Source organism: Euprymna scolopes, chromosome 30 (assembly GCF_053919585.1).
Source record: "Euprymna scolopes isolate OS-2025 chromosome 30, ASM5391958v1, whole genome shotgun sequence".
Lineage (NCBI taxonomy): Eukaryota > Metazoa > Mollusca > Cephalopoda > Sepiida > Sepiolidae > Euprymna > Euprymna scolopes.
This window is the reverse complement of record NC_136511.1, coordinates 39,646,730-39,673,802: the sequence shown is the minus strand read 5'-3', so window position 1 is coordinate 39,673,802 and position 27,073 is coordinate 39,646,730. Positions and strand designations below refer to the sequence as shown.

The following is a 27,073-nucleotide window of genomic DNA, read 5'->3' as shown; positions in this document are numbered from 1 at the left end:
AAATTTCTAAAAAACGTTTTTTTTTTTTTTTTTTAAATTTGAATATATTATTTATTGACCTTTTCTCTTCAATTTGTGAGATATAAAACTATTCAACATAAATTAATTATTTACTTTTTAAGAGAAACTTGAAATGCGGGGGGGGGCGTGAATTTAAAAAAAAAAAACGTTTGTCTAAAATATTATATTCGGTTTATTGGAAAGAACATAAAATTTCACATTGACCCTGAAAATATCGTAAAAATAGAATCAATAGAAAAAACTTTGATAGATTTTTAAAGTTTAAAAATTGAAAAATATTGAGTTCGGAAAATTCATTACTGTTTTAAAAAAAAAAAAATATTTCTATTACTTTTAAAACAACTGTAATAGTTTATTTTGGAAGTATAATCCATAAAGAAAATAAATAACCCACTTTTAACAGAGAAATTACGAGATTTTTATATTTTATTCGCAGTTTCGTGTTAGGGGTGTCAAAAATTCCTACAAAAATTAGTTAAAATAAACATTTACACATTAAATTCTTCTGCTTATTTATTGCTAAATCAATAGTAACCTAAAGATTGAAAACGGAAATTGAAATCATTTTTTTTTTTTTTTTTTTTTTTTACATTCCAGGAAATCAGTTTTTGAGAAAAAGAAGAAAAAGAAAAAGTATTCTCCAATTTAATATTTGTTAAAAAAAAAAAAATGTATGAACCAAGGGAAATAACTCTGATTGTTTGGCTTTCCAATATTCAAGGGAGATAACTCTGAAGTTTTTCAAAATGGCTGTTTTTATCAAAACATGTGCCCTTCGTCAAATCGTAAACAAGTTTCAAAAATCTACAGCCAACCGCCTTAATCGACCGCTATTTTTCCACAGCAGTTGCCTTGTAAGTATTGCATTTGAAAAAGTAGATAAAAACGCTGATATTTTTAAATCATGCTTTCATTTTGATGTTTGGTTCACTTCTTGTTGGTTGTTTTGATAAGTTTCGAAGACTGACTTTCAATTCAGGTTACTGCTATAGAATAGGAACCGAACTTCTTTTTTCTTTTTTTTTTAAACCATAACTCTAACTCATCTTAACCCAATTCCAAACCAATCCTAACTTACGTTTTAGAGTTAGTTTGTGAAAGTCGCTTTGTTTTTGTTCAAATTCTGTAGCCCAATTCAGGTCTAAAATAGAAGACCTATTTAAAACCGGTACAGGAGGGATGTCCCGGATGTAATATCGTGACGATGCGACAGAGGTTGGAGCTTAGCCGATAATATGGGATCTATAAGATTTGAAACTCTATTGTTGAACACTGTCTAAAAGTGAAAGACTAATGATAAATGTACCAGCCGAGATGGGGAAACAACATCCATGAATAAGTGAATTGTGACTTTGTTAAGATATAGGATACTTGTCGCGGCTTGGCCGCTAACAAACAACAACAACAACAACGACGGCATTACAAACGACCAGCAATTAATAGACTCTACCAAAATCAGCAGTAGCAAGTAAACAACAACAACGACGGCATTACAAACGACCAGCAATTAATAGACTCTACCAAAATCAGCAGTAGCAAGTAAACAACAACAACAATAACGACAGCATTACAAACGAACAGCAATTAATAGACTCTACCGAAATCAGCAGTAGCAAGTAAACAACAACAACAACAACAACAACAGCGCGACAGACGACAACCAATTGAGGGCCTTTCGCCAAAATCATCAGCAGCAGCAATGTCGGCGGCTGTCACGTGATTTCAGGGCCCCGTTGTAGAAAAGAAATTTAAAAAAAACATCTTTTCTACAACAATAACAAAAACAACAAACTTTAATTTCCTGGAAAAAACTTTGAAATACAAACAACGAAATCCTTCAGCATCGACTGCTCGTAAAGAACACATCCGGGAATTAATATTAACTGTTGTTTATAAATAGAAACAATTTCCTGCCCGTCCCCGGTATCTAGCAGCCCTCTGAATATTTTCGGCGATATTTTCGCCGCTCGTCGGCTTGGTTTTTTCGGCAAAGCTCTGCACTTGCTCACGGTTCCCTAACCGTTCGACGCTCGCGCAATCACTGTGACTCCAGTCTCACCACTGTAGCAGTCCAGTCCACCACCACTACAGTGGCTCCGGTCTCCACGCCGTAGAAGTCCACTACCACTACAGTGGCTCCGGTCTCCACGCCGTAGAAGTCCACTACCACTACAGTGGCTCCGGTCTCCACGCCGTAGAAGTCCACTACCACTACAGTGGCTCCGGTCTCCACGCCGTAGAAGTCCACATCATCACCACGACTCTGGCCTCCATGTCGTCTGTACCTTTCATACACTGACTTCTTCCTTCAGTGTCAGTCCGATCCGAGCGTCCGTCCGTACTTGATGAACACTGAACCCTCAGTGTTGCTAATTCGTTCGTCTGTACCTCTCATACACTGACTTCTTCCTTCAGTGTCAGTCCGATCCGAACGTCCGTCCGTACTTGATGAACACTGAACCCTCAGTGTTGCTAATTCGTTCGTCTGTACCTCTCATACACTGACTTCTTCCTTCAGTGTCAGTCCGATCCGAGCGTCCGTCCGTACTTGATGAACGCTGAACCCTCAGCGTTGCTAATTCGTTCGTCTGTACCTCTCATACACTGACTTCTTCCTTCAGTGTCAGTCCGATCCGAGCGTCCGTCCGTACTTGATGAACACTGAACCCTCAGTGTTTGCTAATTCGTTCGTCTGTACCTCTCATACACTGACTTCTTCCTTCAGTGTCAGTCCGATCCGAGCGTCCGTCCGTACCTAGTGGATGCTGAAAACTCAGTGTTGCCAATTGTCCGTCCGTTCCTCTCATAGCCTGAGGCTAACGTATCAGTAACATCTCAGTCGGACCCAAGTCAAACAATCACCCGCATCAGTTACCACGCCGATTCCTCCGACGTCATTCCAGCTTACGGCGAACCGACAAGCATCCCCCCTTACCGAATACACCGGCGACGGATCCCGGACCAGCATCGCCCAGTGAACAAATTTGCATTTGCCACCCTTTCGTTTGTTTAAATAAAAGGCGAATCTTCGTCTTTAAACTAAACCACCAGAGTTTGTCATTTCTTCTTTGTCCTGTTGTTTCATTCCTTGTCCTTGTGTCTGATATATATTTAGTTGCACGGTCAGTTGGCTAACCACCTTCAGGCTTCCCCGCAACAAGTGGTGACCCCGACGTGATACTACAGACACAGGCTTGGAAAAATAGACAGGCAGAGAAGATGGCAGAAAGCACAGAGCCGGAGATTAACTTTTCTGCCCCGCTGGTCCAGTTACCGCCTTACAATCCAGTGAACCCCAGGAGTTGGTTCATCCAGCTCGAAGCAATTTTTGCAGCCCGGAGGGTCGTTCGCCAGGACTCGAAATACGCCTCAGTGGTGCAGGCACTACCTCCATCTATGGTAGAAGAAGTAGAGGACATCCTCCTCAACACTCCAGAGCAACTCCCATATACCTGCCTTAAGGAAGCAATCCTCAAGCGAACCGGCCGTTCAGACGAGGATCTCATCAGAGACCTATTTTCGAATGTGACTCTCGGGGACAGAACCCCATCCCAGCTCCTGCGACTGATGAAGAGCCGACTCGGCAACAACAGCATGGCAGAGCCCATTCTCCGCGGTCTTTGGTTGGATCGGCTTCCGCAAAACATTACCCAGGTCCTGGCACTAGTACCCGTAGAGACGCCCCTGGAAATAGTGGCAGACTCGGCCGACAAAGTATACTCACAGGCACACCAACGGATACATCATGTCGAGAGTGACCCCGGGCACCGCTCACGACGATTGGAAGACGAACTTACTCGACTGCGAGCAGAGCTGAGAGAGCTCAAACTCTCCCTACGCCAGAGACAACGTAGCCCAATACCCCACACCCGGAACCGAAGCCGTACCCGCTCCCCAAGCCGAGGACAAAGGAACCTCCCAGGCACATGTTGGTACCACCAATCCTTCGGTGACCGGGCCCAAAAATGCCAACCTCCTTGCAATTACAATAAGGCCCAGGGAAACGAATAAACCGACAGACAGCGACGACTACTCCTGTCGGGACACATCCACACAGTCGTCTTTTCTATGTGTGGGACCGTAATAACAGTCTCAAATTCTTAGTGGACACCGGCGCCGCTATCAGTGTTATACCACCCACCAACAGACCCACCCTGAAACCCACCTCCTTTCAACTTCGAGCAGCAAATGGATCAACCATACAAACCTTCGGCAACAAGGAACTAACCCTCAACCTCAACCTCAGGCGGGATTTCAAATGGTCATTTACATTGGCCGATGTGAAAACACCATTACTCGGTGCCGATTTCCTGGCCTATTACAACCTGTCCGTCCACATGAGGACAAGGACCCTGTCTGACGGCGTGACCTCGATAAAAATCATAGGAACCCCTTCAAGCCTCAACACGACGGGAATCAGCGTGGCAACACAACACGATCCACGGTACGCAACCATCCTGCACCGGTACAAGGACCTAACTCAGCCCATTAAATCTACCGATGCAGGGGAACACCAGACGCAACACCACATTAAGACGACCGGACAACCAGCATTTTCCCGACCCAGAAGACTACCTCCACACAAACTAGCTTACGCCAAGAAAGCATTTGAAGAGATGTTGGCGGACAACACCATCCGCCCATCGGACAGCCCATATGCTTCACCACTGCACCTGGTACCCAAACCGAACGGCGAGTTCCGTATATGCGTGGACTATCGGAAACTAAATTCATCCACGGTCCCCGACCGGTACCCCGTTCCTCACATCCATGACTTCGCCGCCGGCCTACAGGGAGCCAGAATTTTTTCGAAAATAGACCTGACTAAGGCCTACTATCAGGTCCCAGTGGCCTCAGAGGACATCCCAAAGACAGCAGTGACAACTCCCTTTGGACTCTTTGAGTTTACCAAAATGCCTTTCGGATTACGCAACGCAGCCCAAACATTTCAGAGACTCATAGACGAAGTCTTGCGTGGACTACCTTACGTCTATGCTTACATTGACGACATCCTGGTGGCTAGCAGAGATGCTGACCTACACGAGAAACATCTGGATGAAGTGTTCCGCCGCCTAGCACATTACGGCCTCCGGATCAACCCAGACAAATGCGAATTCGGAGCACAACACATTGACTTTTTAGGCCATCACACCGACGCTCGTGGAATCACCCCTCTGCCAGAGAAAGTAGAAGCTATCCAGAATTTTCCGGTACCCACATCAATCAAGCAGCTGCGACGTTTCCTGGGAATGATAAATTTTTACCGAAGATTCATCCCAGGATGCTCAAGTCTCCTCACCCCTCTGACGAATATCATACAGAGAAAAAACAAACCCATCTCTCTGGAAGGCGACCAGCTGAAGTCCTTCCACACAGCAAAAGCATCACTGGCTAACTTCACGAAATTAGCACACCTTGACCAGGACGTCCGAACGCGGATATTCCTCACGACAGACGCTTCAGACACTGGAGTCGGGGCCGTGGTAGAACAAGAAATCGATAATCAGCGAAGTCCAATCGCATTCTTCTCAGCTAAATTATCGTCGGCACAGTCGAGGTACAGCACCTTCTCAAAAGAACTCCTGGCAATATACCTTGCCATCAAGCACTTCCGGCACCTATTGGAAGGAAGACATTTCACGGTTCTTACAGATCACAAACCGTTAACAACCTCCCTGTCAAACAACTCTGACAAGTATTCGACACGCGAAATCAGGCATTTGGACTACATTTCGCAGTTCACGTCCGACATCCAATACGTGAAAGGAAGAGACAATGCTGTTGCCGACGCCCTGTCCCGCTCTGACGTCAACTCTATTGAAGACGGCCCACTCAGCCAAGAGATGATAGCGACAGCTCAGGAATCCGACACAACCCTCCCTGAGGCCTTAGAAAACACATCTCTGCAACTAAAGGAATTTCCGGCACCGTTCAGCAGTAAGACCTTGTACTGCGACACAAAGTTGAGCAATCCCAGGCCCTACGTACCACCGGCACTAAGGAAACAAATCTTCAACCACTTTCATGGATTATCACACCCCAGCAAACGGGCAACCGTTAAACTTATCGCTGACCGTTTCGTCTGGCCTAACATGAACTTCGATGTCCGGAACTGGGTAGCGACTTGCCTTGAGTGTCAGAAATGCAAAGTCCAACGACACACGAAATCTCCACCAGGCACATTCAACAACCCTGACGCACGATTTAGCCATATTCATGTCGACATCGTCGGACCCCTCCCGATGTGCCAGGACTTTCAATACCTCCTCACCATAGTCGACCGATTCTCCAGGTGGCCAGTAGCAGTACCCATCAGTGACACCTCTGCTAACACTGTAGCAAAGACAGTACTGCGAGAATGGATAGCCATCTTCGGCGTACCCGGTATCATTACCACAGACCGAGGTGCGCAGTTCCAATCCTCACTTTTCCAAGGATTTACGCAGATGCTCGGCGTTAAACATATAAAAACCACCGCCTATCACCCATGCGCCAACGGTCTCGTCGAACGATTTCATCGAACACTCAAAGTTTCTCTATCTACGAAACACCCCACTAACAACTGGGTGGATGAACTCCCCCTAATACTCCTATCTATCCGGAACTCTCTCAAAGAGGATTTGGAATGTTCACCAGCGGAAATAGTATTTGGCACACCACTCTCCTTGCCCGGTCAATTTTTCGATGATACGAAGCTTGACCTCACTGCTACAAACTCTTTCACCCAAGAACTACGCCATAAAATGGCCCAGTTAAAGTACTCACAGCCAAGGCAACCCACACCAAACACCCACGTTCCACAACAGCTCCGGGATTGCGAATTTATTTTCATCCGTAATGACGCGGTCAAGAAGCCCCTGACACCGACATACCAGGGTCCCTTTAGAGTCCAGAAACGCTCGGACAAGCACCTCACCATCGAGCGAGGAAATCGAACAGACACCGTCTCGATCGATAGAGTAAAACCTGCTCGACTAGAGAAATCCATACACGAGCCTGAACGCAGCTCAATCCATAGAGATCCCCCATCTGCACCAGAAAGCATCCGGGTACAACCTGCTCCACCAGAGCCAGCAGCGGATCATGAAGCACACACCATCCCACCAAGAAAAACCCGTGTAGGAAGGAAAGTCACCTTCCCAGAAAAATACAAATCGTACATTTACTTTAATTGATAACGATCAATTATCCAGGGAGGGGGCCTTGTCGCGGCTTGGCCGCTAACAAACAACAACAACAACAACGACGGCATTACAAACGACCAGCAATTAATAGACTCTACCAAAATCAGCAGTAGCAAGTAAACAACAACAACAACAACGACGGCATTACAAACGACCAGCAATTAATAGACTCTACCAAAATCAGCAGTAGCAAGTAAACAACAACAACAACAACGACAGCATTACAAACGAACAGCAATTAATAGACTCTACCGAAATCAGCAGTAGCAAGTAAACAACAACAACAACAACAACAACAGCGCGACAGACGACAACCAATTGAGGGCCTTTCGCCAAAATCATCAGCAGCAGCAATGTCGGCGGCTGTCACGTGATTTCAGGGCCCCGTTGTAGAAAAGAAATTTAAAAAAAACATCTTTTCTACAACAATAACAAAAACAACAAACTTTAATTTCCTGGAAAAAACTTTGAAATACAAACAACGAAATCCTTCAGCATCGACTGCTCGTAAAGAACACATCCGGGAATTAATATTAACTGTTGTTTATAAATAGAAACAATTTCCTGCCCGTCCCCGGTATCTAGCAGCCCTCTGAATATTTTCGGCGATATTTTCGCCGCTCGTCGGCTTGGTTTTTTCGGCAAAGCTCTGCACTTGCTCACGGTTCCCTAACCGTTCGACGCTCGCGCAATCACTGTGACTCCAGTCTCACCACTGTAGCAGTCCAGTCCACCACCACTACAGTGGCTCCGGTCTCCACGCCGTAGAAGTCCACTACCACTACAGTGGCTCCGGTCTCCACGCCGTAGAAGTCCACTACCACTACAGTGGCTCCGGTCTCCACGCCGTAGAAGTCCACTACCACTACAGTGGCTCCGGTCTCCACGCCGTAGAAGTCCACATCATCACCACGACTCTGGCCTCCATGTCGTCTGTACCTTTCATACACTGACTTCTTCCTTCAGTGTCAGTCCGATCCGAGCGTCCGTCCGTACTTGATGAACACTGAACCCTCAGTGTTGCTAATTCGTTCGTCTGTACCTCTCATACACTGACTTCTTCCTTCAGTGTCAGTCCGATCCGAACGTCCGTCCGTACTTGATGAACACTGAACCCTCAGTGTTGCTAATTCGTTCGTCTGTACCTCTCATACACTGACTTCTTCCTTCAGTGTCAGTCCGATCCGAGCGTCCGTCCGTACTTGATGAACGCTGAACCCTCAGCGTTGCTAATTCGTTCGTCTGTACCTCTCATACACTGACTTCTTCCTTCAGTGTCAGTCCGATCCGAGCGTCCGTCCGTACTTGATGAACACTGAACCCTCAGTGTTTGCTAATTCGTTCGTCTGTACCTCTCATACACTGACTTCTTCCTTCAGTGTCAGTCCGATCCGAGCGTCCGTCCGTACCTAGTGGATGCTGAAAACTCAGTGTTGCCAATTGTCCGTCCGTTCCTCTCATAGCCTGAGGCTAACGTATCAGTAACATCTCAGTCGGACCCAAGTCAAACAATCACCCGCATCAGTTACCACGCCGATTCCTCCGACGTCATTCCAGCTTACGGCGAACCGACAAGCATCCCCCCTTACCGAATACACCGGCGACGGATCCCGGACCAGCATCGCCCAGTGAACAAATTTGCATTTGCCACCCTTTCGTTTGTTTAAATAAAAGGCGAATCTTCGTCTTTAAACTAAACCACCAGAGTTTGTCATTTCTTCTTTGTCCTGTTGTTTCATTCCTTGTCCTTGTGTCTGATATATATTTAGTTGCACGGTCAGTTGGCTAACCACCTTCAGGCTTCCCCGCAACATACTCTTTGGTGTGAAGAATTTTCTAGCACAATAGAGGGAGGCTATCTTTTTTGCAGAAGCCTTGGCAATGTCCTCAATATATTTGTTCCAATTTATATTGCTTGTGAATGTTAAGCACAGGAAATTGAACTCTCAGGTCGGGTGTCATTTGTTAGGACAATCGGTGGTTGAGAAGGTATTCTAGTCGTTGTTAAAGGAAAGAAGTTTAGTCTTAGTAGCATTAAATGTTACCATCCACTTACAGACCCTTCCACTATGGATTGAAGGTTATTTTCCAGGGTTTCTGCTATTGCCTTGAATATGTGTTCATTCATTTTCCTGTCATGTCTATTATGGATCGTGGTATCATCAGTTAATATACCCATCTCGGACACAATTTTATCAGGGAGGCCATTTATGAATATCAGGAATAATAAAGGTCTAAAAATCGACCTCTGGAGATCACCTCCATTAATGTCATTTTTCTTAATACTCAAACATACAGAGTAATGAGATGAATGGATTTTCAGCTGAATGGTGAAGAATATTATGAGAGGATTGAAAATGTTGAATGCAATGAACAAAATTCGATAACTTTTAAGAACAATTTATTTGTTGACATCAGACTTGAAAACAACCACGTTGTAGCATATAGACTCTTGAAGAAATAGTATATATGAAATGAAAAACATAATAATAATTTGGCACGGTTGTTGTTGTCACAGTCTAAAAAATAATGTGAGCTGCATTCCTCAAATTGCCGTCAACATAATTTGCATATCGTTCGACTTAGTACCTAGAGATTTCATTCAAAATTATTGTTATACCAAAAAAAAATAATTTGTCTGAATTCCTTTACACCAACTCCGCAATTTGTACTAACTCCTCTTAACTCAAGTTACACCAGCAACTCTCAATGTCTCTGCCCACTCTCAGCTGTCAGAAACTCGACTCACTGTCCTCTCCAATTCAATTTAAAACCTCTTTTCTCCCACATATGCAAATTAATTCCACATGTATATAACGACTCCACAAACTCACGTTCTTCTTTCCTTTTTCTTTTCCCTAATAGTTGGAACAGATGCGATGCTACTTGTAATTTATTCTATTACAGTATTTTATATTGCCGTTTACATTTTAGACCGTATGATTATTAAAGATTATTTCACATCATATTTGCATATCGTTCGACTTGGTACCTAGAGAGTACTCCCATGCCTATATCATAAGAGGACATTCTTTCTGTGGTCTGAGTATTGCCACTGGTTCATCTTCATTGCCTTCTAGCACAACACTTACATCTTCATCATTTACATGGACCATGCAAATGAAATTAAAAATATTCCTTGGCATTCCATCGACACTCAAGTTGCACTCCAGTAATCACTCCTCTTCTCCACTGTATCGTACATCATGCATTCAATGGATTCACCCAAATCTCTTCTATTAGTAAGTGTTTTCACGTTTGTTTGTTTTTATTACCATCCTCCTTAAGTATCCTTTTTTATTTCATCTGTTTGTCTCTGATGAGTTGTATGATGGCACAAATTATTATATTTTCCATCACCATAACAAAGTATATATATATATATATATATATATATATATATATATATAGAGAGAGAGAGAGAGAGAGTCATCCACATATAACTATAAGAGGTTCTGCCTATTTATCATGTCTAATCAATTAATGATATTTTCTTTGTCTCTTCTTATTTCCAGAATGCTAATAATACAAAATCAGAAAAACTCGAAGAATTACGGCGCCAGAGAATGGCACGAGGACTTCCCAAGAGGAAACCAATTGATGGTGTGAAGCATGTCATTGCGATCGCTTCTGGCAAAGGTGGAGTTGGTAAATCAACAACAGCAGGTAAGATCCTTCCTTGTACCCACACCGAATCAAAGATGGATAATTAATGCTGATTTTTGTGTCTGAATTTTGTGAGAAGATATTCTTCCTTCATTCTATTGTTTGGACAAACATTTCACAATTTCTATTTCAACTACATTTTTCCTGCTGTCTCCTTCAGTCATCTTTAAAAGTAATGTTTATTTATGTGTATGTTGTAATGCCTGTGAATTCCCATTAATCACTTAAAAATGGTTTTCTGTAGAAAAATAAAACTACTTGATTAATTTATATGACTTTTGGAATATGATATTTTCATTTCGTCATAAGTATGTAAATCATACAGGTTCTTCTTTTTTTTTTTAAATATAGGTAGAATTCTGGTCAAGAACCTAATATTTTTATATATCGTTCAACAAATAATTAATTGGAAATTTTATATAAAACACAAAATGAAAATTACCCTAATTCACTGGCTAGGTGGGGTCAAATATTCAGTCGAACTGACTATATATATTAGAATATAAATATTTATCTATAAAAATTAAAATACCTTTTCATATTTTTATAAGTTGTCTATAGATATTGTTTGAAATTTTAAATAGTGTTTCGTTTTATATTGAAATGAGATTTTTTTTAATTCTTTTTTCTTTACACAATTTTGTACCAAAATTTCCATGAGGATATAAGTAAATAAAAACTTAAATATTTTTCAGTTAACCTGGCTCTTGGTATATCTGCTGCTGATCCAGTAAGTACTTTGTCATTCCTACATTTATTTCCTAATGATTTCTGTGATGTAAAGAATAAAGTCCTGTGTATGGAATACATGAGTTCTAAACCTGAGAAAAGATTTCATTTGAGAGAAAACAATTGAAATATGAACATTATGAATTATAATCTAATATTGCTGTACCATTAATGACCTTGAAACTGATTGTTGAGATTGGTATTAAAGAGATTTGTTTGATTCTGATGTTTCTGAATTTTTTTAGATGAGGATTGGTTATTTGTATTATTTGGATTCATCGTCGAACTCAGAAATGTTTCTGTTGAACTCGGGAATTTGGAAATTTGAAAGGAACCCTTTATTTACTCCACGAGTTCAACAGAAACATTTCCAAGTTCAATGAGATATATCTGAAGAATGTTGAAGGTTACATCGACCGAACCGTTGAGAACAGTAATCCAATGAATCACAATTAATACAAATTGTTTGATTATGTTGCAATACTGTCTCGCTCTTTCTTTCTAGATATTTCATATATATATATATATGTGAAATTTATTTATACAAACATTGATGGCTACATATGTGCATACATGTTTCTGTAATCATCCGCGTTGGGGGATTACGTCTTCAGGCCAAGAATTATCGTCGAGAACTTGTCCTGAAGACGTAATCCCCCAATGCGGGTGATTACAGAAACATGTATACACATATGTAGCCATCAATGTTTGTATAAATAAATTTCATATACCTGCTCTGTTTACTCATTGAGCACTCTTTGGCAAACACATGTTGTTTCATTGGATGCACTTCTAGGAAACTAAACTCTACTGGCTATATATATATATATATTAAATTGTCTTTGACTGTTAAATGACGTTTTGGATGCAAATATGATTTATTTCATATTGTTTGTTTCCTTTAATACATTAACCTGCAAAAGAATTTATCGTATATTTTGCAAACTTCTTCCCTCTGATGAGAAGACTTACATTCTTCGAAACTCCATGGAATAAGGTTTTTCTTGTTTTATTTGTATTCCTTGTCGAATAATTAAAAAGTTTGTATACCTTCCTTACGGGTTTATAATGTTTTTTTTTTAAATTTGAATAAATTTTCAATAACATGATTTTTACTTTATTTTATATATATATATATATATATAAACATTTAGGCATCACATACATTTATGAGTATGTTTCGGTCAACTAGTTATAACTAAGTAGAGTTAACAGGAAAAAGCCAGTTGAAGTTCTTTCCTATTCTTTGTCTATTTTGCGACTGGGGCTACAGCATGTTGGGTAATGTTACACTTCGGTTCATTTGCAAAGAAGGGGGGAGGTAATGAACTCAAGCGAAGAAATAGGAATATCACTGAAAACTCTATCAGCATTACTTTGAGCATAATTTTGAATGGCTCCAGTTTCAAATTGTTGATCAACTTCTTTGTATGCTACTCTTGCTTTTCTTGCATTGTCTTTTAAAAGAAATTGTTCTTTTCTCTTCTTGCAAGAAATGTAGTGGATGTCTTTTGAGATTTTCATCTGCATCTTTCTCTTCTGAGAATGCATGCATCGACTTGCTTGGTTCATTTGCAATGCTCTACTGAACTTAATCGATGAACTCCAGAGTTCTGATGATGTCAGATCATCACTCATGAGCTTTTCCCTCTGATGTCGCACTCTAGTTGAATCTCAAATCTTTCAATTCCTTTCTATCGTCCTCCTGCTGATACTCATAAAGTCTGAAATCTGTTCATTTATCCTCCTGGCCACAACGCACACACTCAAGTGTGTTGGCTTTTTCTTTCCTCATTTCTGGCCCTGTTCTGAATCTTCTAGCAGTGGGAAGGAATAGATATCTCGTGCACTGTTGTTGGCACCATCTCGAAACACGGTGCCTTTACCAAATGTTTAATTGTGGATCATTCTGTCTCTTTGAAGCGGCTCTCTGTTGGAATTTTGGATGCTGACATTTTTGGACCTTCGATTCCTCATCTGATGAACTTGAATGCGGAACCTGAACTCACATCAAGTAAGTAATGTAAAAAAGTTGTATAAGTTGTTAAGATTAATATAAAATCTGTTGCATTATCTAATATATAAAGAAAAGTCAGTTTGATTTTAAAAATTGGTTCTAAGCTGACAAATCAAAATTTCCTTCTGACTAGCCAATTTTTATTTGTTATTGTTGTACCATGTTATTTTCAATCTAACAAGATATTTTTCTACAAATTATTTTTTAAATTAAGTAGTTCAGCCTAGATGACTGGTAATTTGAAACATTTTTAAATAAGCGTCTGAACAGAAAAATTAACAAGGGGTATAACTCATATTTTAAGTTGAGGAATATAATAGGAGTTGTCTATCTTTAGTTTAAAAATATGCAAACAAATAAAAATTAAAAGCTGAACTGACTTTACTGCATTCCAGGCAACTCCGGGTAGGTAGAGGTAGTCATATATTTTACAATTTTTTATGAAAGTAAAAATAAATTATGCAAGTAAAACAATTTTTATGCAAGTAAAAAATTTTTATGCATGTAAAAAAGAAAATTTTTTATGCAAATAAAAAAATTATGAAAAATAAAAAAATTATACAAGTAATAAAACAAAATAAAAAATTATACAAGTTATAAAAAATTTTTATGCAAGTAAAAACAATTTTTTTGTACAAGTAAAAAAAATTTTTGGCAAATAAAAATTTTTTTTTTTTGCCAGAAAACTATTTTTATGCAAGTAAAAAAAAATTTAAATTTTATGATCATTTATTTTTCAGACAATTTAATGCGACCGTTGACAAATTTTGGAATAAAATGGTGATTATTTCTTTCATTTATTTTTTTTTATTTTTATTTTTCATAAAAGCAGTTGTTTCTGAATTTTTGTGAATTCATAATTCAGATGATTTGAACTACAATCCTTATCGTAATTGTTATTTTCGTAATATTTCGGCCAATGTAACCTCCAACCTTCTTCAGGTGTATCTTGTCGAACTCAGATGTCTGTACAGAATTTTGAACAGAACTCTTTATTTAATCCACAAGAGTAACATGCTCCCATTCCATGACAAGGAATCATAGCATAACAGATAAAGAACAACATAAAATTCAGTTCTAAGTGCCATTCTTCTGGGGGTTGAAGGTTCAATCCTCAATGCGGACAATATTAAGAATACAATTGCAATAATTTGCAATTGTATTCTTAATATTGTTTAAGACATGGCTGAGTATACTCTGTTCATTAATTAAACTAAGGTTTCAAGTCAAAATTCTATGCAAATTCCAGAGTTCAACAAGATACATCTGAAGAAGGTCTGAGGTTACATTGGTCAGAATATTCTTAAGAAGAAAACAGTCGACCGTATAACCAAAATTTTAATCATTCTTAGATTTCATAAATATTGCTTAGCTGGCCAATTACCTAAGCCCAGTTCTTTATTTTTATACTAATGAGTCGCTACTTATCCAGGTTAAAAGCCAATCAAGGATACACATTGATAATATCAATTGGTAGTTTAATGATTGAGAATAAAAATACACAGATTAATTGGCAGATAATCAGAAATCGGCATAATTCGTCACTTAACCAATTAATCAGTAATCGGCCTTATTCGTCACTTAACCAATTAATCAGTACTCGGCCTTATTTATCACTTTACCAATTAATCGGTAAACGGCCTTATTCATCAGTTAACTAATTAATCGGTGAACAGCCTTATTCATCAGTTAACCAATTAATCAGTGACCGGCCTTACTTTACCAATTAATTGATAATCGGCCTTATTCATAACTTTACAAATTAATTGGTAATCGGCCTTATTTATCACTTTACCAATTAATCGGTAATCGGCCTTATTTATCACTTTACCAATTAATCGGTAATCGGCCTTATTCATAATTTTACCAATTAATCGGTAATCGGCCTTATTTATCACTTTACCAATTAATCGGTAATCGGCCTTAATCATCATTTTACCAATAAATCGGTAATCGGCCTTATTAATCATTTTACCAATTAATCGGTAATCGGCCTTATTCATCATTTTACCAATTAATCGGTAATCGGCCTTATTAATCATTTTACCAATTAATCGGCAATCGGCCTTATTCATCACTTTACCAATTAATTGGTAATCGGAAATATTTGTCACTTGACCAATTAATCGGTAATCGACCTTATTCATCACTTTACCAATTAATCGGTAATCGACCTTATTCATCACTTCACCAATTAATCGGTAATCGGCCTTATTTATCACTTTACCAATTAATCGGTAATCGGCCTTATTTATCACTTTACCAATTAATTGGTAATCGGACTTATTTGTCACTTGACCAATTAATCGGTAATCAGTCTTATTCATCACTTTATCAATTAATCGGTAATTGGCCTTATTTATCACTTTACCAATTAATCGGTAATCAGTTTTATTCATCACTTTACCAATTAATCGGTAATCAGTCTTATTCATCACTTTACCAATTAATCGGTAATCGACCTTATTCATCACTTTACCAATTAATCGGTAATCAGTCTTATTCATCACTTTACCAATTAATCGGTAATCGGCCTTATTCATCACTTTACCAATTAATCGGTAATCGACCTTATTCATCATTTTACCAATTAATCGATAATCAGTCTTATTCATCACTTTACCAATTAATCGGTAATCAGTCTTATTCATCACTTTACCAATTAATCGGTAATCAGCCTTATTTATCACTTTACCAATTAATCGGTAATCAGTCTTATTCATCACTTGACCAATTAATCGGTAATCAGTCTTATTCATCACTTTACCAATTAATCGGTAATCAGTCTTATTTATCACTTTACCAATTAATCGGTAATCGGCCTTATTCATCACTTTACCAATTAATCGGTAATCAGTTTTATTCATCACTTTACCAATTAATCGGTAATCAGTCTTATTCATCACTTTACCAATTAATCGGTAATCGACCTTATTCATCATTTTACCAATTAATCAGTCATCAGTCTTATTCATCACTTTACCAATTAATCGGTAATCAGTCTTATTTATCACTTCACCAATTAATCAGTAATCAGTCTTATTCATCACTTTACCAATTAATCGGTAATCGGCCTTATTTATCACTTTACCAATTAATCGGTAATCAGTCTTATTCATCACTTGACCAATTAATCGGTAATCAGTCTTATTCATCACTTTACCAATTAATCAGTAATCGACCTTATTCATAATTTCACCAATTAATCAGTAATCGACCTTATTCATAATTTTACCAATTAATCGGTAATCGACCTTATTCATCATTTTACCAATTAATCGGTAATCGACCTTATTTATCACTTTACCAATTAATCGGTAATCGGCCTTATTTATCACTTTACCAATTAATCGGTAATCAGTCTTATTCATCACTTGACCAATTAATCGGTAATCAGTCTAATTTATCACCTTACCAATTAATCGGTAATCAGTCTTATTCATCACTTTACCAGTTAATCGGTAATCAGTCTTATTCATCACTTTACCAATTAATCGGTAATCAGTCTTATTCATCACTTTACCAATTAATCGGTAATCAGTCTTATTCATCACTTTACCAATTAATCGGTAATCAGTCTTATTCATCACTTTACCAATTAATTGGTAATCAGTCTTATTCATCACTTTACCAATTAATCGGTAATCAGTCTTATTCATCACTTTACCAATTAATCGGTAATCAGTCTTATTCATCACTTTACCAATTAATTGGTAATCAGTCTTATTCATCACTTTACCAATTAATTGGTAATCAGTCTTATTCATCACTTTACCAATTAATCGGTAATCAGTCTTATTCATCACTTTACCAATTAATCGGTAATCAGTCTTATTCATCACTTTACCAATTAATTGGTAATCAGTCTTATTCATCACTTCACTAATTAATCGGTAATCAGTCTTATTCATCACTTTACCAATTAATAGGTAATCAGTCTTATTCATCACTTTACCAATTAATCGGTAATCAGTCTTATTCATCACTTTACCAATTAATCGGTAATCAATCTTATTTATCCCTTTACCAATTAATCGGTAATCGGCATTATTTATCACTTTACCAATTAATCGGTAATCAGTCTTATTTATCACTTCACCAATTAATCGGTAATCAGTCTTATTCATCACTTTACCAATTAATCGGTAATCGGCCTTATTTATCACTTTACCAATTAATCGGTAATCGGGCTTATTTATCACTTTACCAATCAATCGGTAATCAGTCTTATTCATCACTTGACCAATTAATCGGTAATCAGTCTTATTCATCACTTTACTAATTAATCGGTAATCAGTCTTTTTTATCACTTCACTAATTAATCGGTAATCAGTCGTATTCATCACTTCACTAATTAATCGGTAATAAGTCTTATTCATCACTTTACCAGTTAATCGGTAATCAGTCTTATTCATCACTTTACCAATTAATTGGTAATCAGTCTTATTCATCACTTTACCAATTAATCGGTAATCAGTCTTATTCATCACTTTACCAATTAATCGGTAATCAGTCTTATTTATCACTTTACCAATTAATCGGTAATCGGCCTTATTCATCACTTTACCAATTAATCGGTAATCAGTTTTATTCATCACTTTACCAATTAATCGGTAATCAGTCTTATTCATCACTTTACCAATTAATCGGTAATCGACCTTATTCATCATTTTACCAATTAATCAGTCATCAGTCTTATTCATCACTTTACCAATTAATCGGTAATCAGTCTTATTTATCACTTCACCAATTAATCAGTAATCAGTCTTATTCATCACTTTACCAATTAATCGGTAATCGGCCTTATTTATCACTTTACCAATTAATCGGTAATCAGTCTTATTCATCACTTGACCAATTAATCGGTAATCAGTCTTATTCATCACTTTACCAATTAATCAGTAATCGACCTTATTCATAATTTTACCAATTAATCAGTAATCGACCTTATTCATAATTTTACCAATTAATCGGTAATCGACCTTATTCATCATTTTACCAATTAATCGGTAATCGACCTTATTTATCACTTTACCAATTAATCGGTAATCGGCCTTATTTATCACTTTACCAATTAATCGGTAATCAGTCTTATTCATCACTTGACCAATTAATCGGTAATCAGTCTAATTTATCACTTTACCAATTAATCGGTAATCAGTCTTATTCATCACTTTACCAGTTAATCGGTAATCAGTCTTATTCATCACTTTACCAATTAATCGGTAATCAGTCTTATTCATCACTTTACCAATTAATCGGTAATCAGTCTTATTCATCACTTTACCAATTAATCGGTAATCAGTCTTATTCATCACTTTACCAATTAATTGGTAATCAGTCTTATTCATCACTTTACCAATTAATCGGTAATCAGTCTTATTCATCACTTTACCAATTAATCGGTAATCAGTCTTATTCATCACTTTACCAATTAATTGGTAATCAGTCTTATTCATCACTTTACCAATTAATTGGTAATCAGTCTTATTCATCACTTTACCAATTAATCGGTAATCAGTCTTATTCATCACTTTACCAATTAATCGGTAATCAGTCTTATTCATCACTTTACCAATTAATTGGTAATCAGTCTTATTCATCACTTCACTAATTAATCGGTAATCAGTCTTATTCATCACTTTACCAATTAATAGGTAATCAGTCTTATTCATCACTTTACCAATTAATCGGTAATCAGTCTTATTCATCACTTTACCAATTAATCGGTAATCAATCTTATTTATCCCTTTACCAATTAATCGGTAATCGGCATTATTTATCACTTTACCAATTAATCGGTAATCAGTCTTATTTATCACTTCACCAATTAATCGGTAATCAGTCTTATTCATCACTTTACCAATTAATCGGTAATCGGCCTTATTTATCACTTTACCAATTAATCGGTAATCGGGCTTATTTATCACTTTACCAATCAATCGGTAATCAGTCTTATTCATCACTTGACCAATTAATCGGTAATCAGTCTTATTCATCACTTTACTAATTAATCGGTAATCAGTCTTTTTTATCACTTCACTAATTAATCGGTAATCAGTCGTATTCATCACTTCACTAATTAATCGGTAATAAGTCTTATTCATCACTTTACCAGTTAATCGGTAATCAGTCTTATTCATCACTTTACCAATTAATTGGTAATCAGTCTTATTCATCACTTTACCAATTAATCGGTAATCAGTCTTATTCATCACTTTACCAATTAATCGGTAATCAGTCTTATTCATCACTTTACCAATTAATCGGTAATCAGTCTTATTCATCACTTTACCTATTAATCGGTAATCAGTCTTATTCATCACTTTACCAATTAATCGGTAATCAGTCTTATTCATCACTTTACCAATTAATTGGTAATCGACCTTATTCATCATTTTACCAATTAATCGGTAATCAGCCTTATTTATCCCTTTACCAATTAATCGGTAATCAGTCTTATTCATCACTTTACCAATTAATCGGTAATCAGTCTTATTTATCACTTCACCAATTAATCGGTAATCAGTCTTATTCATCACTTTACCAATTAATTGGTAATCAGTCTTATTCATCACTTTACCAATTAATCGGTAATCAGTCTTATTCATCACTTTACCAATTAATCGGTAATCAGTCTTATTTATCACTTCACCAATTAATCAGTAATCAGTCTTATTCATCACTTTACCAATTAATCGGTAATCGGCCTTATTTATCACTTTACCAATTAATCGGTAATCAGTCTTATTCATCACTTTACCAATTAATCGGTAATCAGTCTTATTCATCACTTTACCAATTAATCGGTAATCGACCTTATTCATAATTTTACCAATTAATCAGTAATCGACCTTATTCATAATTTTACCAATTAATCGGTAATCGACCTTATTCATCATTTTACCAATTAATCGGTAATCGACCTTATTTATCACTTTACCAATTAATCGGTAATCGGCCTTATTTATCACTTTACCAATTAATCGGTAATCAGTCTTATTCATCACTTGACCAATTAATCGGTAATCAGTCTTATTTATCACTTTACCAATTAATCGGTAATCAGTCTTATTCATCACTTTACCAGTTAATCGGTAATCAGTCTTATTCATCACTTTACCAATTAATCGGTAATCAGTCTTATTCATCACTTTACCAATTAATCGGTAATCAGTCTTATTCATCACTTTACCAATTAATCGGTAATCAGTCTTATTCATCACTTTACCAATTAATTGGTAATCAGTCTTATTCATCACTTCACTAATTAATCGGTAATCAGTCTTATTCATCACTTTACCAATTAATCGGTAATCAGTCTTATTCATCACTTCACTAATTAATCGGTAATCAGTCTTATTCATCACTTTACCAGTTAATCGGTAATCAGTCTTATTCATCACTTTACCAATTAATTGGTAATCAGTCTTATTCATAACTTTACCAATTAATCGGTAATCAGTCTTATTCATCACTTTACCAATTAATCGGTAATCAGTCTTATTCATCACTTTACCAATTAATCGGTAATCAGTCTTATTCATCACTTTACCTATTAATCGGTAATCAGTCTTATTCATAACGTTACCAATTAATCGGTAATCAGTCTTATTCATCACTTTACCAATTAATTGGTAATCGACCTTATTCATCATTTTACCAATTAATCGGTAATCAGCCTTATTTATCCCTTTACCAATTAATCGGTAATCAGTCTTATTCATCACTTTACCAATTAATCGGTAATCAGTCTTATTTATCACTTCACCAATTAATCAGTAATCAGTCTTATTCATCACTTTACCAATTAATCGGTAATCGGCCTTATTTATCACTTTACCAATTAATCGGTAATCGGGCTTATTTATCACTTTACCAATTAATCGGTAATCAGTCTTATTCATCACTTGACCAATTAATCGGTAATCAGTCTTATTCATCACTTTACTAATTAATCGGTAATCAGTCTTATTTATCACTTCACTAATTAATCGGAAATCAGTCTTATTCATCACTTTACCAATTAATCGGTAATCGGCCTTATTCATCACTTGACCAATTAATCGGTAATCAGTCTTATTCATCACTTTACCAATTAATCGGTAATCAGTCATATTTATCACTTTACCAATTAATCGGTAATCGACCTTATTCATCACTTTACCAATTAATCGGTAATCAGTCTTATTCATCACTTTACCAATTAATCGGTAATCGGCCTTATTCATCACTTTACCAATTAATCGGTAATCGACCTTATTCATCATTTTACCAATTAATCGGTAATCAGTCTTATTCATCACTTTACCAATTAATCGGTAATCAGTCTTATTTATCACTTCACCAATTAATCGGTAATCAGTCTTATTCATCACTTTACCAATTAATCGGTAATCAGCCTTATTTATCACTTTACCAATTAATCGGTAATCAGTCTTATTTATCACTTGACCAATTAATCGGTAATCAGTCTTATTCATCACTTTACCAATTAATCGGTAATCAGTCTTATTTATCACTTTACCAATTAATCGGTAATCGGCCTTATTCATCACTTTACCAATTAATCGGTAATCAGTTTTATTCATCACTTTACCAATTAATCGGTAATCAGTCTTATTCATCATTTTACCAATTAATCGGTTATCGACCTTATTCATCATTTTACCAATTAATCGGTAATCAGTCTTATTCATCACTTTACCAATTAATCGGTAATCAGTCTTATTTATCACTTCACCAATTAATCAGTAATCAGTCTTATTCATCACTTTACCAATTAATCGGTACTCGGCCTTATTTATCACTTTACCAATTAATCGGTAATCAGTCTTATTCATCACTTGACCAATTAATCGGTAATCAGTCTTATTCATCACTTTACCAATTAATCGGTAATCGACCTTATTCATAATTTTACCAATTAATCAGTAATCGACCTTATTCATAATTTTACCAATTAATCGGTAATCGACCTTATTCATCATTTTACCAATTAATCGGTAATCGACCTTATTTATCACTTTACCAATTAATCGGTAATCGGCCTTATTTATCACTTTACCAATTAATCGGTAATCAGTCTTATTCATCACTTGACCAATTAATCGGTAATCAGTCTTATTTATCTTTTTACCAATTAATCGGTAATCAGTCTTATTCATCACTTTACCAGTTAATCGGTAATCAGTCTTATTCATCACTTTACCAATTAATCGGTAATCAGTCTTATTTATCACTTTACCAATTAATCGGTAATCAGTCTTATTCATCACTTTACCAATTAATCGGTAATCAGTCTTATTCATCACTTTACCAATTAATTGGTAATCAGTCTTATTCATCACTTTACCAATTAATCGGTAATCAGTCTTATTCATCACTTTACCAATTAATCGGTAATCAGTCTTATTCATCACTTTACCAATTAATTGGTAATCAGTCTTATTCATCACTTTACCAATTAATTGGTGATCAGTCTTATTCATCACTTTACCAATTAATCGGTAATCAGTCTTATTCATCACTTTACCAATTAATCGGTAATCAGTCTTATTCATCACTTTACCAATTAATTGGTAATCAGTCTTATTCATCACTTCACTAATTAATCGGTAATCAGTCTTATTCATCACTTTACCAATTAATCGGTAATCAGTCTTATTCATCACTTCACTAATTAATCGGTAATCAGTCTTATTCATCACTTTATCAGTTAATCGGTAATCAGTCTTATTCATCACTTTACCAATAAATTGGTAATCAGTCTTATTCATCACTTTACCAATTAATCGGTAATCAGTCTTATTCATCACTTTACCAATTAATCGGTAATCAGTCTTATTCATCACTTTACCAATTAATCGGTAATCAGTCTTATTCATCACTTTACCTATTAATCGGTAATCAGTCTTATTCATCACTTTACCAATTAATCGGTAATCAGTCTTATTCATCACTTTACCAATTAATTGGTAATCGACCTTATTCATCATTTTACCAATTAATCGGTAATCAGCCTTATTTATCCCTTTACCAATTAATCGGTAATCAGTCTTATTCATCACTTTACCAATTAATCTGTAATCAGTCTTATTTATCACTTCACCAATTAATCGGTAATCAGTCTTATTCATCACTTTACCAATTAATCGGTAATCGGCCTTATTTATCACTTTACCAATTAATCGGTAATCGGGCTTATTTATCACTTTACCAATTAATCGGTAATCAGTCTTATTCATCACTTGACCAATTAATCGGTAATCAGTCTTATTCATCACTTTACTAATTAATCGGTAATCAGTCTTATTTATCACTTGACTAATTAATCGGTAATCAGTCTTATTCATCACTTTACAAATTAATCGGTAATCGGCCTTATTCATCACTTGACCAATTAATCGGTAATTAGTCTTATTCATCACTTTACCAATTAATCGGTAATCGACCTTATTTATCACTTTACCAATTAATCGGTAATCGGCATTATTTATCACTTTACCAATTAATCGGTAATCGACCTTATTTATCATTTTACCAATTAATCGGTAATCAACCTTATTTATCACTTTACCAATTAATCGGTAATCAGTCTTATTCATCACTTTACCAGTTAATCGGTAATCAGTCTTATTCATCACTTTACCAATTAATCGGTAATCAGTCTTATTCATCACTTTACCAATTAATCGGTAATCAGTCTTATTCATCACTTTTCCAATTAATCGGTAATCAGTCTTATTCATCACTTTACCAATTAATTGGTAATCAGTCTTATTCATCACTTTACCAATTAATCGGAAATCAGTCTTATTCATCACTTTACCAATTAATCGGTAATCAGTCTTATTCATCACTTTACCAATTAATTGGTAATCAGTCTTATTCATCACTTTACCAATTAATCGGTAATCAGTCTTATTCATCACTTTACCAATTAATCGGTAATCAGTCTTATTCATCACTTTACCAATTAATTGGTAATCAGTCTTATTCATCACTTCACTAATTAATCGGTAATCAGTCTTATTCATCACTTTACCAATTAATCGGTAATCAGTCTTATTCATCACTTCACTAATTAATCGGTAATCTGTCTTATTCATCACTTTACCAGTTAATCGGTAATCAGTCTTATTCATCACTTTACCAATTAATCGGTAATCAGTCTTATTCATCACTTTACCAATTAATCGGTAATCAGTCTTATTCATCACTTTACCAATTAATCGGTAATCAGTCTTATTCATCACTTTACCAATTAATCGGTAATCAGTCTTATTCATCACTTTACCAATTAATCGGTAATCAGTCTTATTCATCACTTTACCTATTAATCGGTAATCAGTCTTATTCATCACTTTACCAATTAATCGGTAATCAGTCTTATTCATCACTTTACCAATTAATTGGTAATCGACCTTATTCATCATTTTACCAATTAATCGGTAATCAGCCTTATTTATCCCTTTACCAATTAATCGGTAATCAGTCTTATTCATCACTTTACCAATTAATCGGTAATCAGTCTTATTCATCACTTGACCAATTAATCGGTAATTAGTCTTATTCATCACTTTACCAATTAATCGGTAATCGACCTTATTTATCACTTTACCAATTAATCGGTAATCGGCATTATTTATCACTTTACCAATTAATCGGTAATCGACCTTATTTATCATTTTACCAATTAATCGGTAATCAACCTTATTTATCACTTTACCAATTAATCGGTAATCAGTCTTATTCATCACTTTACCAGTTAATCGGTAATCAGTCTTATTCATCACTTTACCAATTAATCGGTAATCAGTCTTATTCATCACTTTACCAATTAATCGGTAATCAGTCTTATTCATCACTTTTCCAATTAATCGGTAATCAGTCTTATTCATCACTTTACCAATTAATTGGTAATCAGTCTTATTCATCACTTTACCAATTAATCGGAAATCAGTCTTATTCATCACTTTACCAATTAATCGGTAATCAGTCTTATTCATCACTTTACCAATTAATTGGTAATCAGTCTTATTCATCACTTTACCAATTAATCGGTAATCAGTCTTATTCATCACTTTACCAATTAATCGGTAATCAGTCTTATTCATCACTTTACCAATTAATTGGTAATCAGTCTTATTCATCACTTCACTAATTAATCGGTAATCAGTCTTATTCATCACTTTACCAATTAATCGGTAATCAGTCTTATTCATCACTTCACTAATTAATCGGTAATCTGTCTTATTCATCACTTTACCAGTTAATCGGTAATCAGTCTTATTCATCACTTTACCAATTAATCGGTAATCAGTCTTATTCATCACTTTACCAATTAATCGGTAATCAGTCTTATTCATCACTTTACCAATTAATCGGTAATCAGTCTTATTCATCACTTTACCAATTAATCGGTAATCAGTCTTATTCATCACTTTACCAATTAATCGGTAATCAGTCTTATTCATCACTTTACCTATTAATCGGTAATCAGTCTTATTCATCACTTTACCAATTAATCGGTAATCAGTCTTATTCATCACTTTACCAATTAATTGGTAATCGACCTTATTCATCATTTTACCAATTAATCGGTAATCAGCCTTATTTATCCCTTTACCAATTAATCGGTAATCAGTCTTATTCATCACTTTACCAATTAATCGGTAATCAGTCTTATTTATCACTTCACAAATTAATCGGTAATCAGTCTTATTCATCAATTTACCAATTAATCGGTAATCGGCCTTATTTATCACTTTACCAATTAATCGGTAATCGGGCTTATTTATCACTTTACCAATTAATCGGTAATCAGTCTTATTCATCACTTGACCAATTAATCGGTAATCAGTCTTATTCATCACTTTACTAATTAATCGGTAATCAGTCTTATTTATCACTACACTAATTAATCGGTAATCAGTCTTATTCATCACTTTACCAATTAATCGGTAATCGGCCTTATTCATCACTTGACCAATTAATCGGTAATCAGTCTTATTCATCACTTTACCAATTAATCGGTAATCGACCTTATTCATCATTTTACAATTAATCGGTAATCGACCTTATTCATCATTTTACCAATTAATCGGTAATCATCCTTATTTATCACTTTACCAATTAATCGGTAATCGGCCTTATTTATCACTTTACCAATTAATCGGTAATCGACCTTATTAATCACTTTACTAATTAATCGGTAATCGACCTTATTTATCACTTTACCAATTAATCGGTAATCAGTCTTATTCATCACTTTACCAATTAATCGGTAATCAGTCTTATTTATCACTTTACCAATTAATCGGTAATCAGTCTTATTCATCACTTTACCAATTAATCAGTAATCAACCTTATTCATCATTTTACCAATTAATCGGTAATCGACTTTATTAATCATTTTACCAATTAATCAGTAATCGACCTTATTTATCACTTT

The 27,073-nt window shown here is 35.9% G+C and overlaps 1 protein-coding gene across 1 annotated transcript in view; it reads left to right on the top strand.

Annotated features, from left to right (window-relative positions):
* Window positions 1–676: 676 nt before the first annotated feature.
* Window positions 677–27,073, top strand: part of LOC145254756 (iron-sulfur cluster transfer protein NUBPL-like) — a 55,561-nt gene continuing 29,164 nt past the window's right edge. The window contains exons 1-5 of the mRNA XM_080113506.1: window positions 677–875; window positions 10,721–10,871; window positions 11,567–11,601; window positions 13,524–13,614; window positions 14,358–14,397. Of these exons, the coding sequence (XP_079969632.1) occupies window positions 768–875; window positions 10,721–10,871; window positions 11,567–11,601; window positions 13,524–13,614; window positions 14,358–14,397 (425 nt within the window). The 5' untranslated portion in view covers window positions 677–767. The remainder of the gene's footprint in view (window positions 876–10,720; window positions 10,872–11,566; window positions 11,602–13,523; window positions 13,615–14,357; window positions 14,398–27,073) is intronic.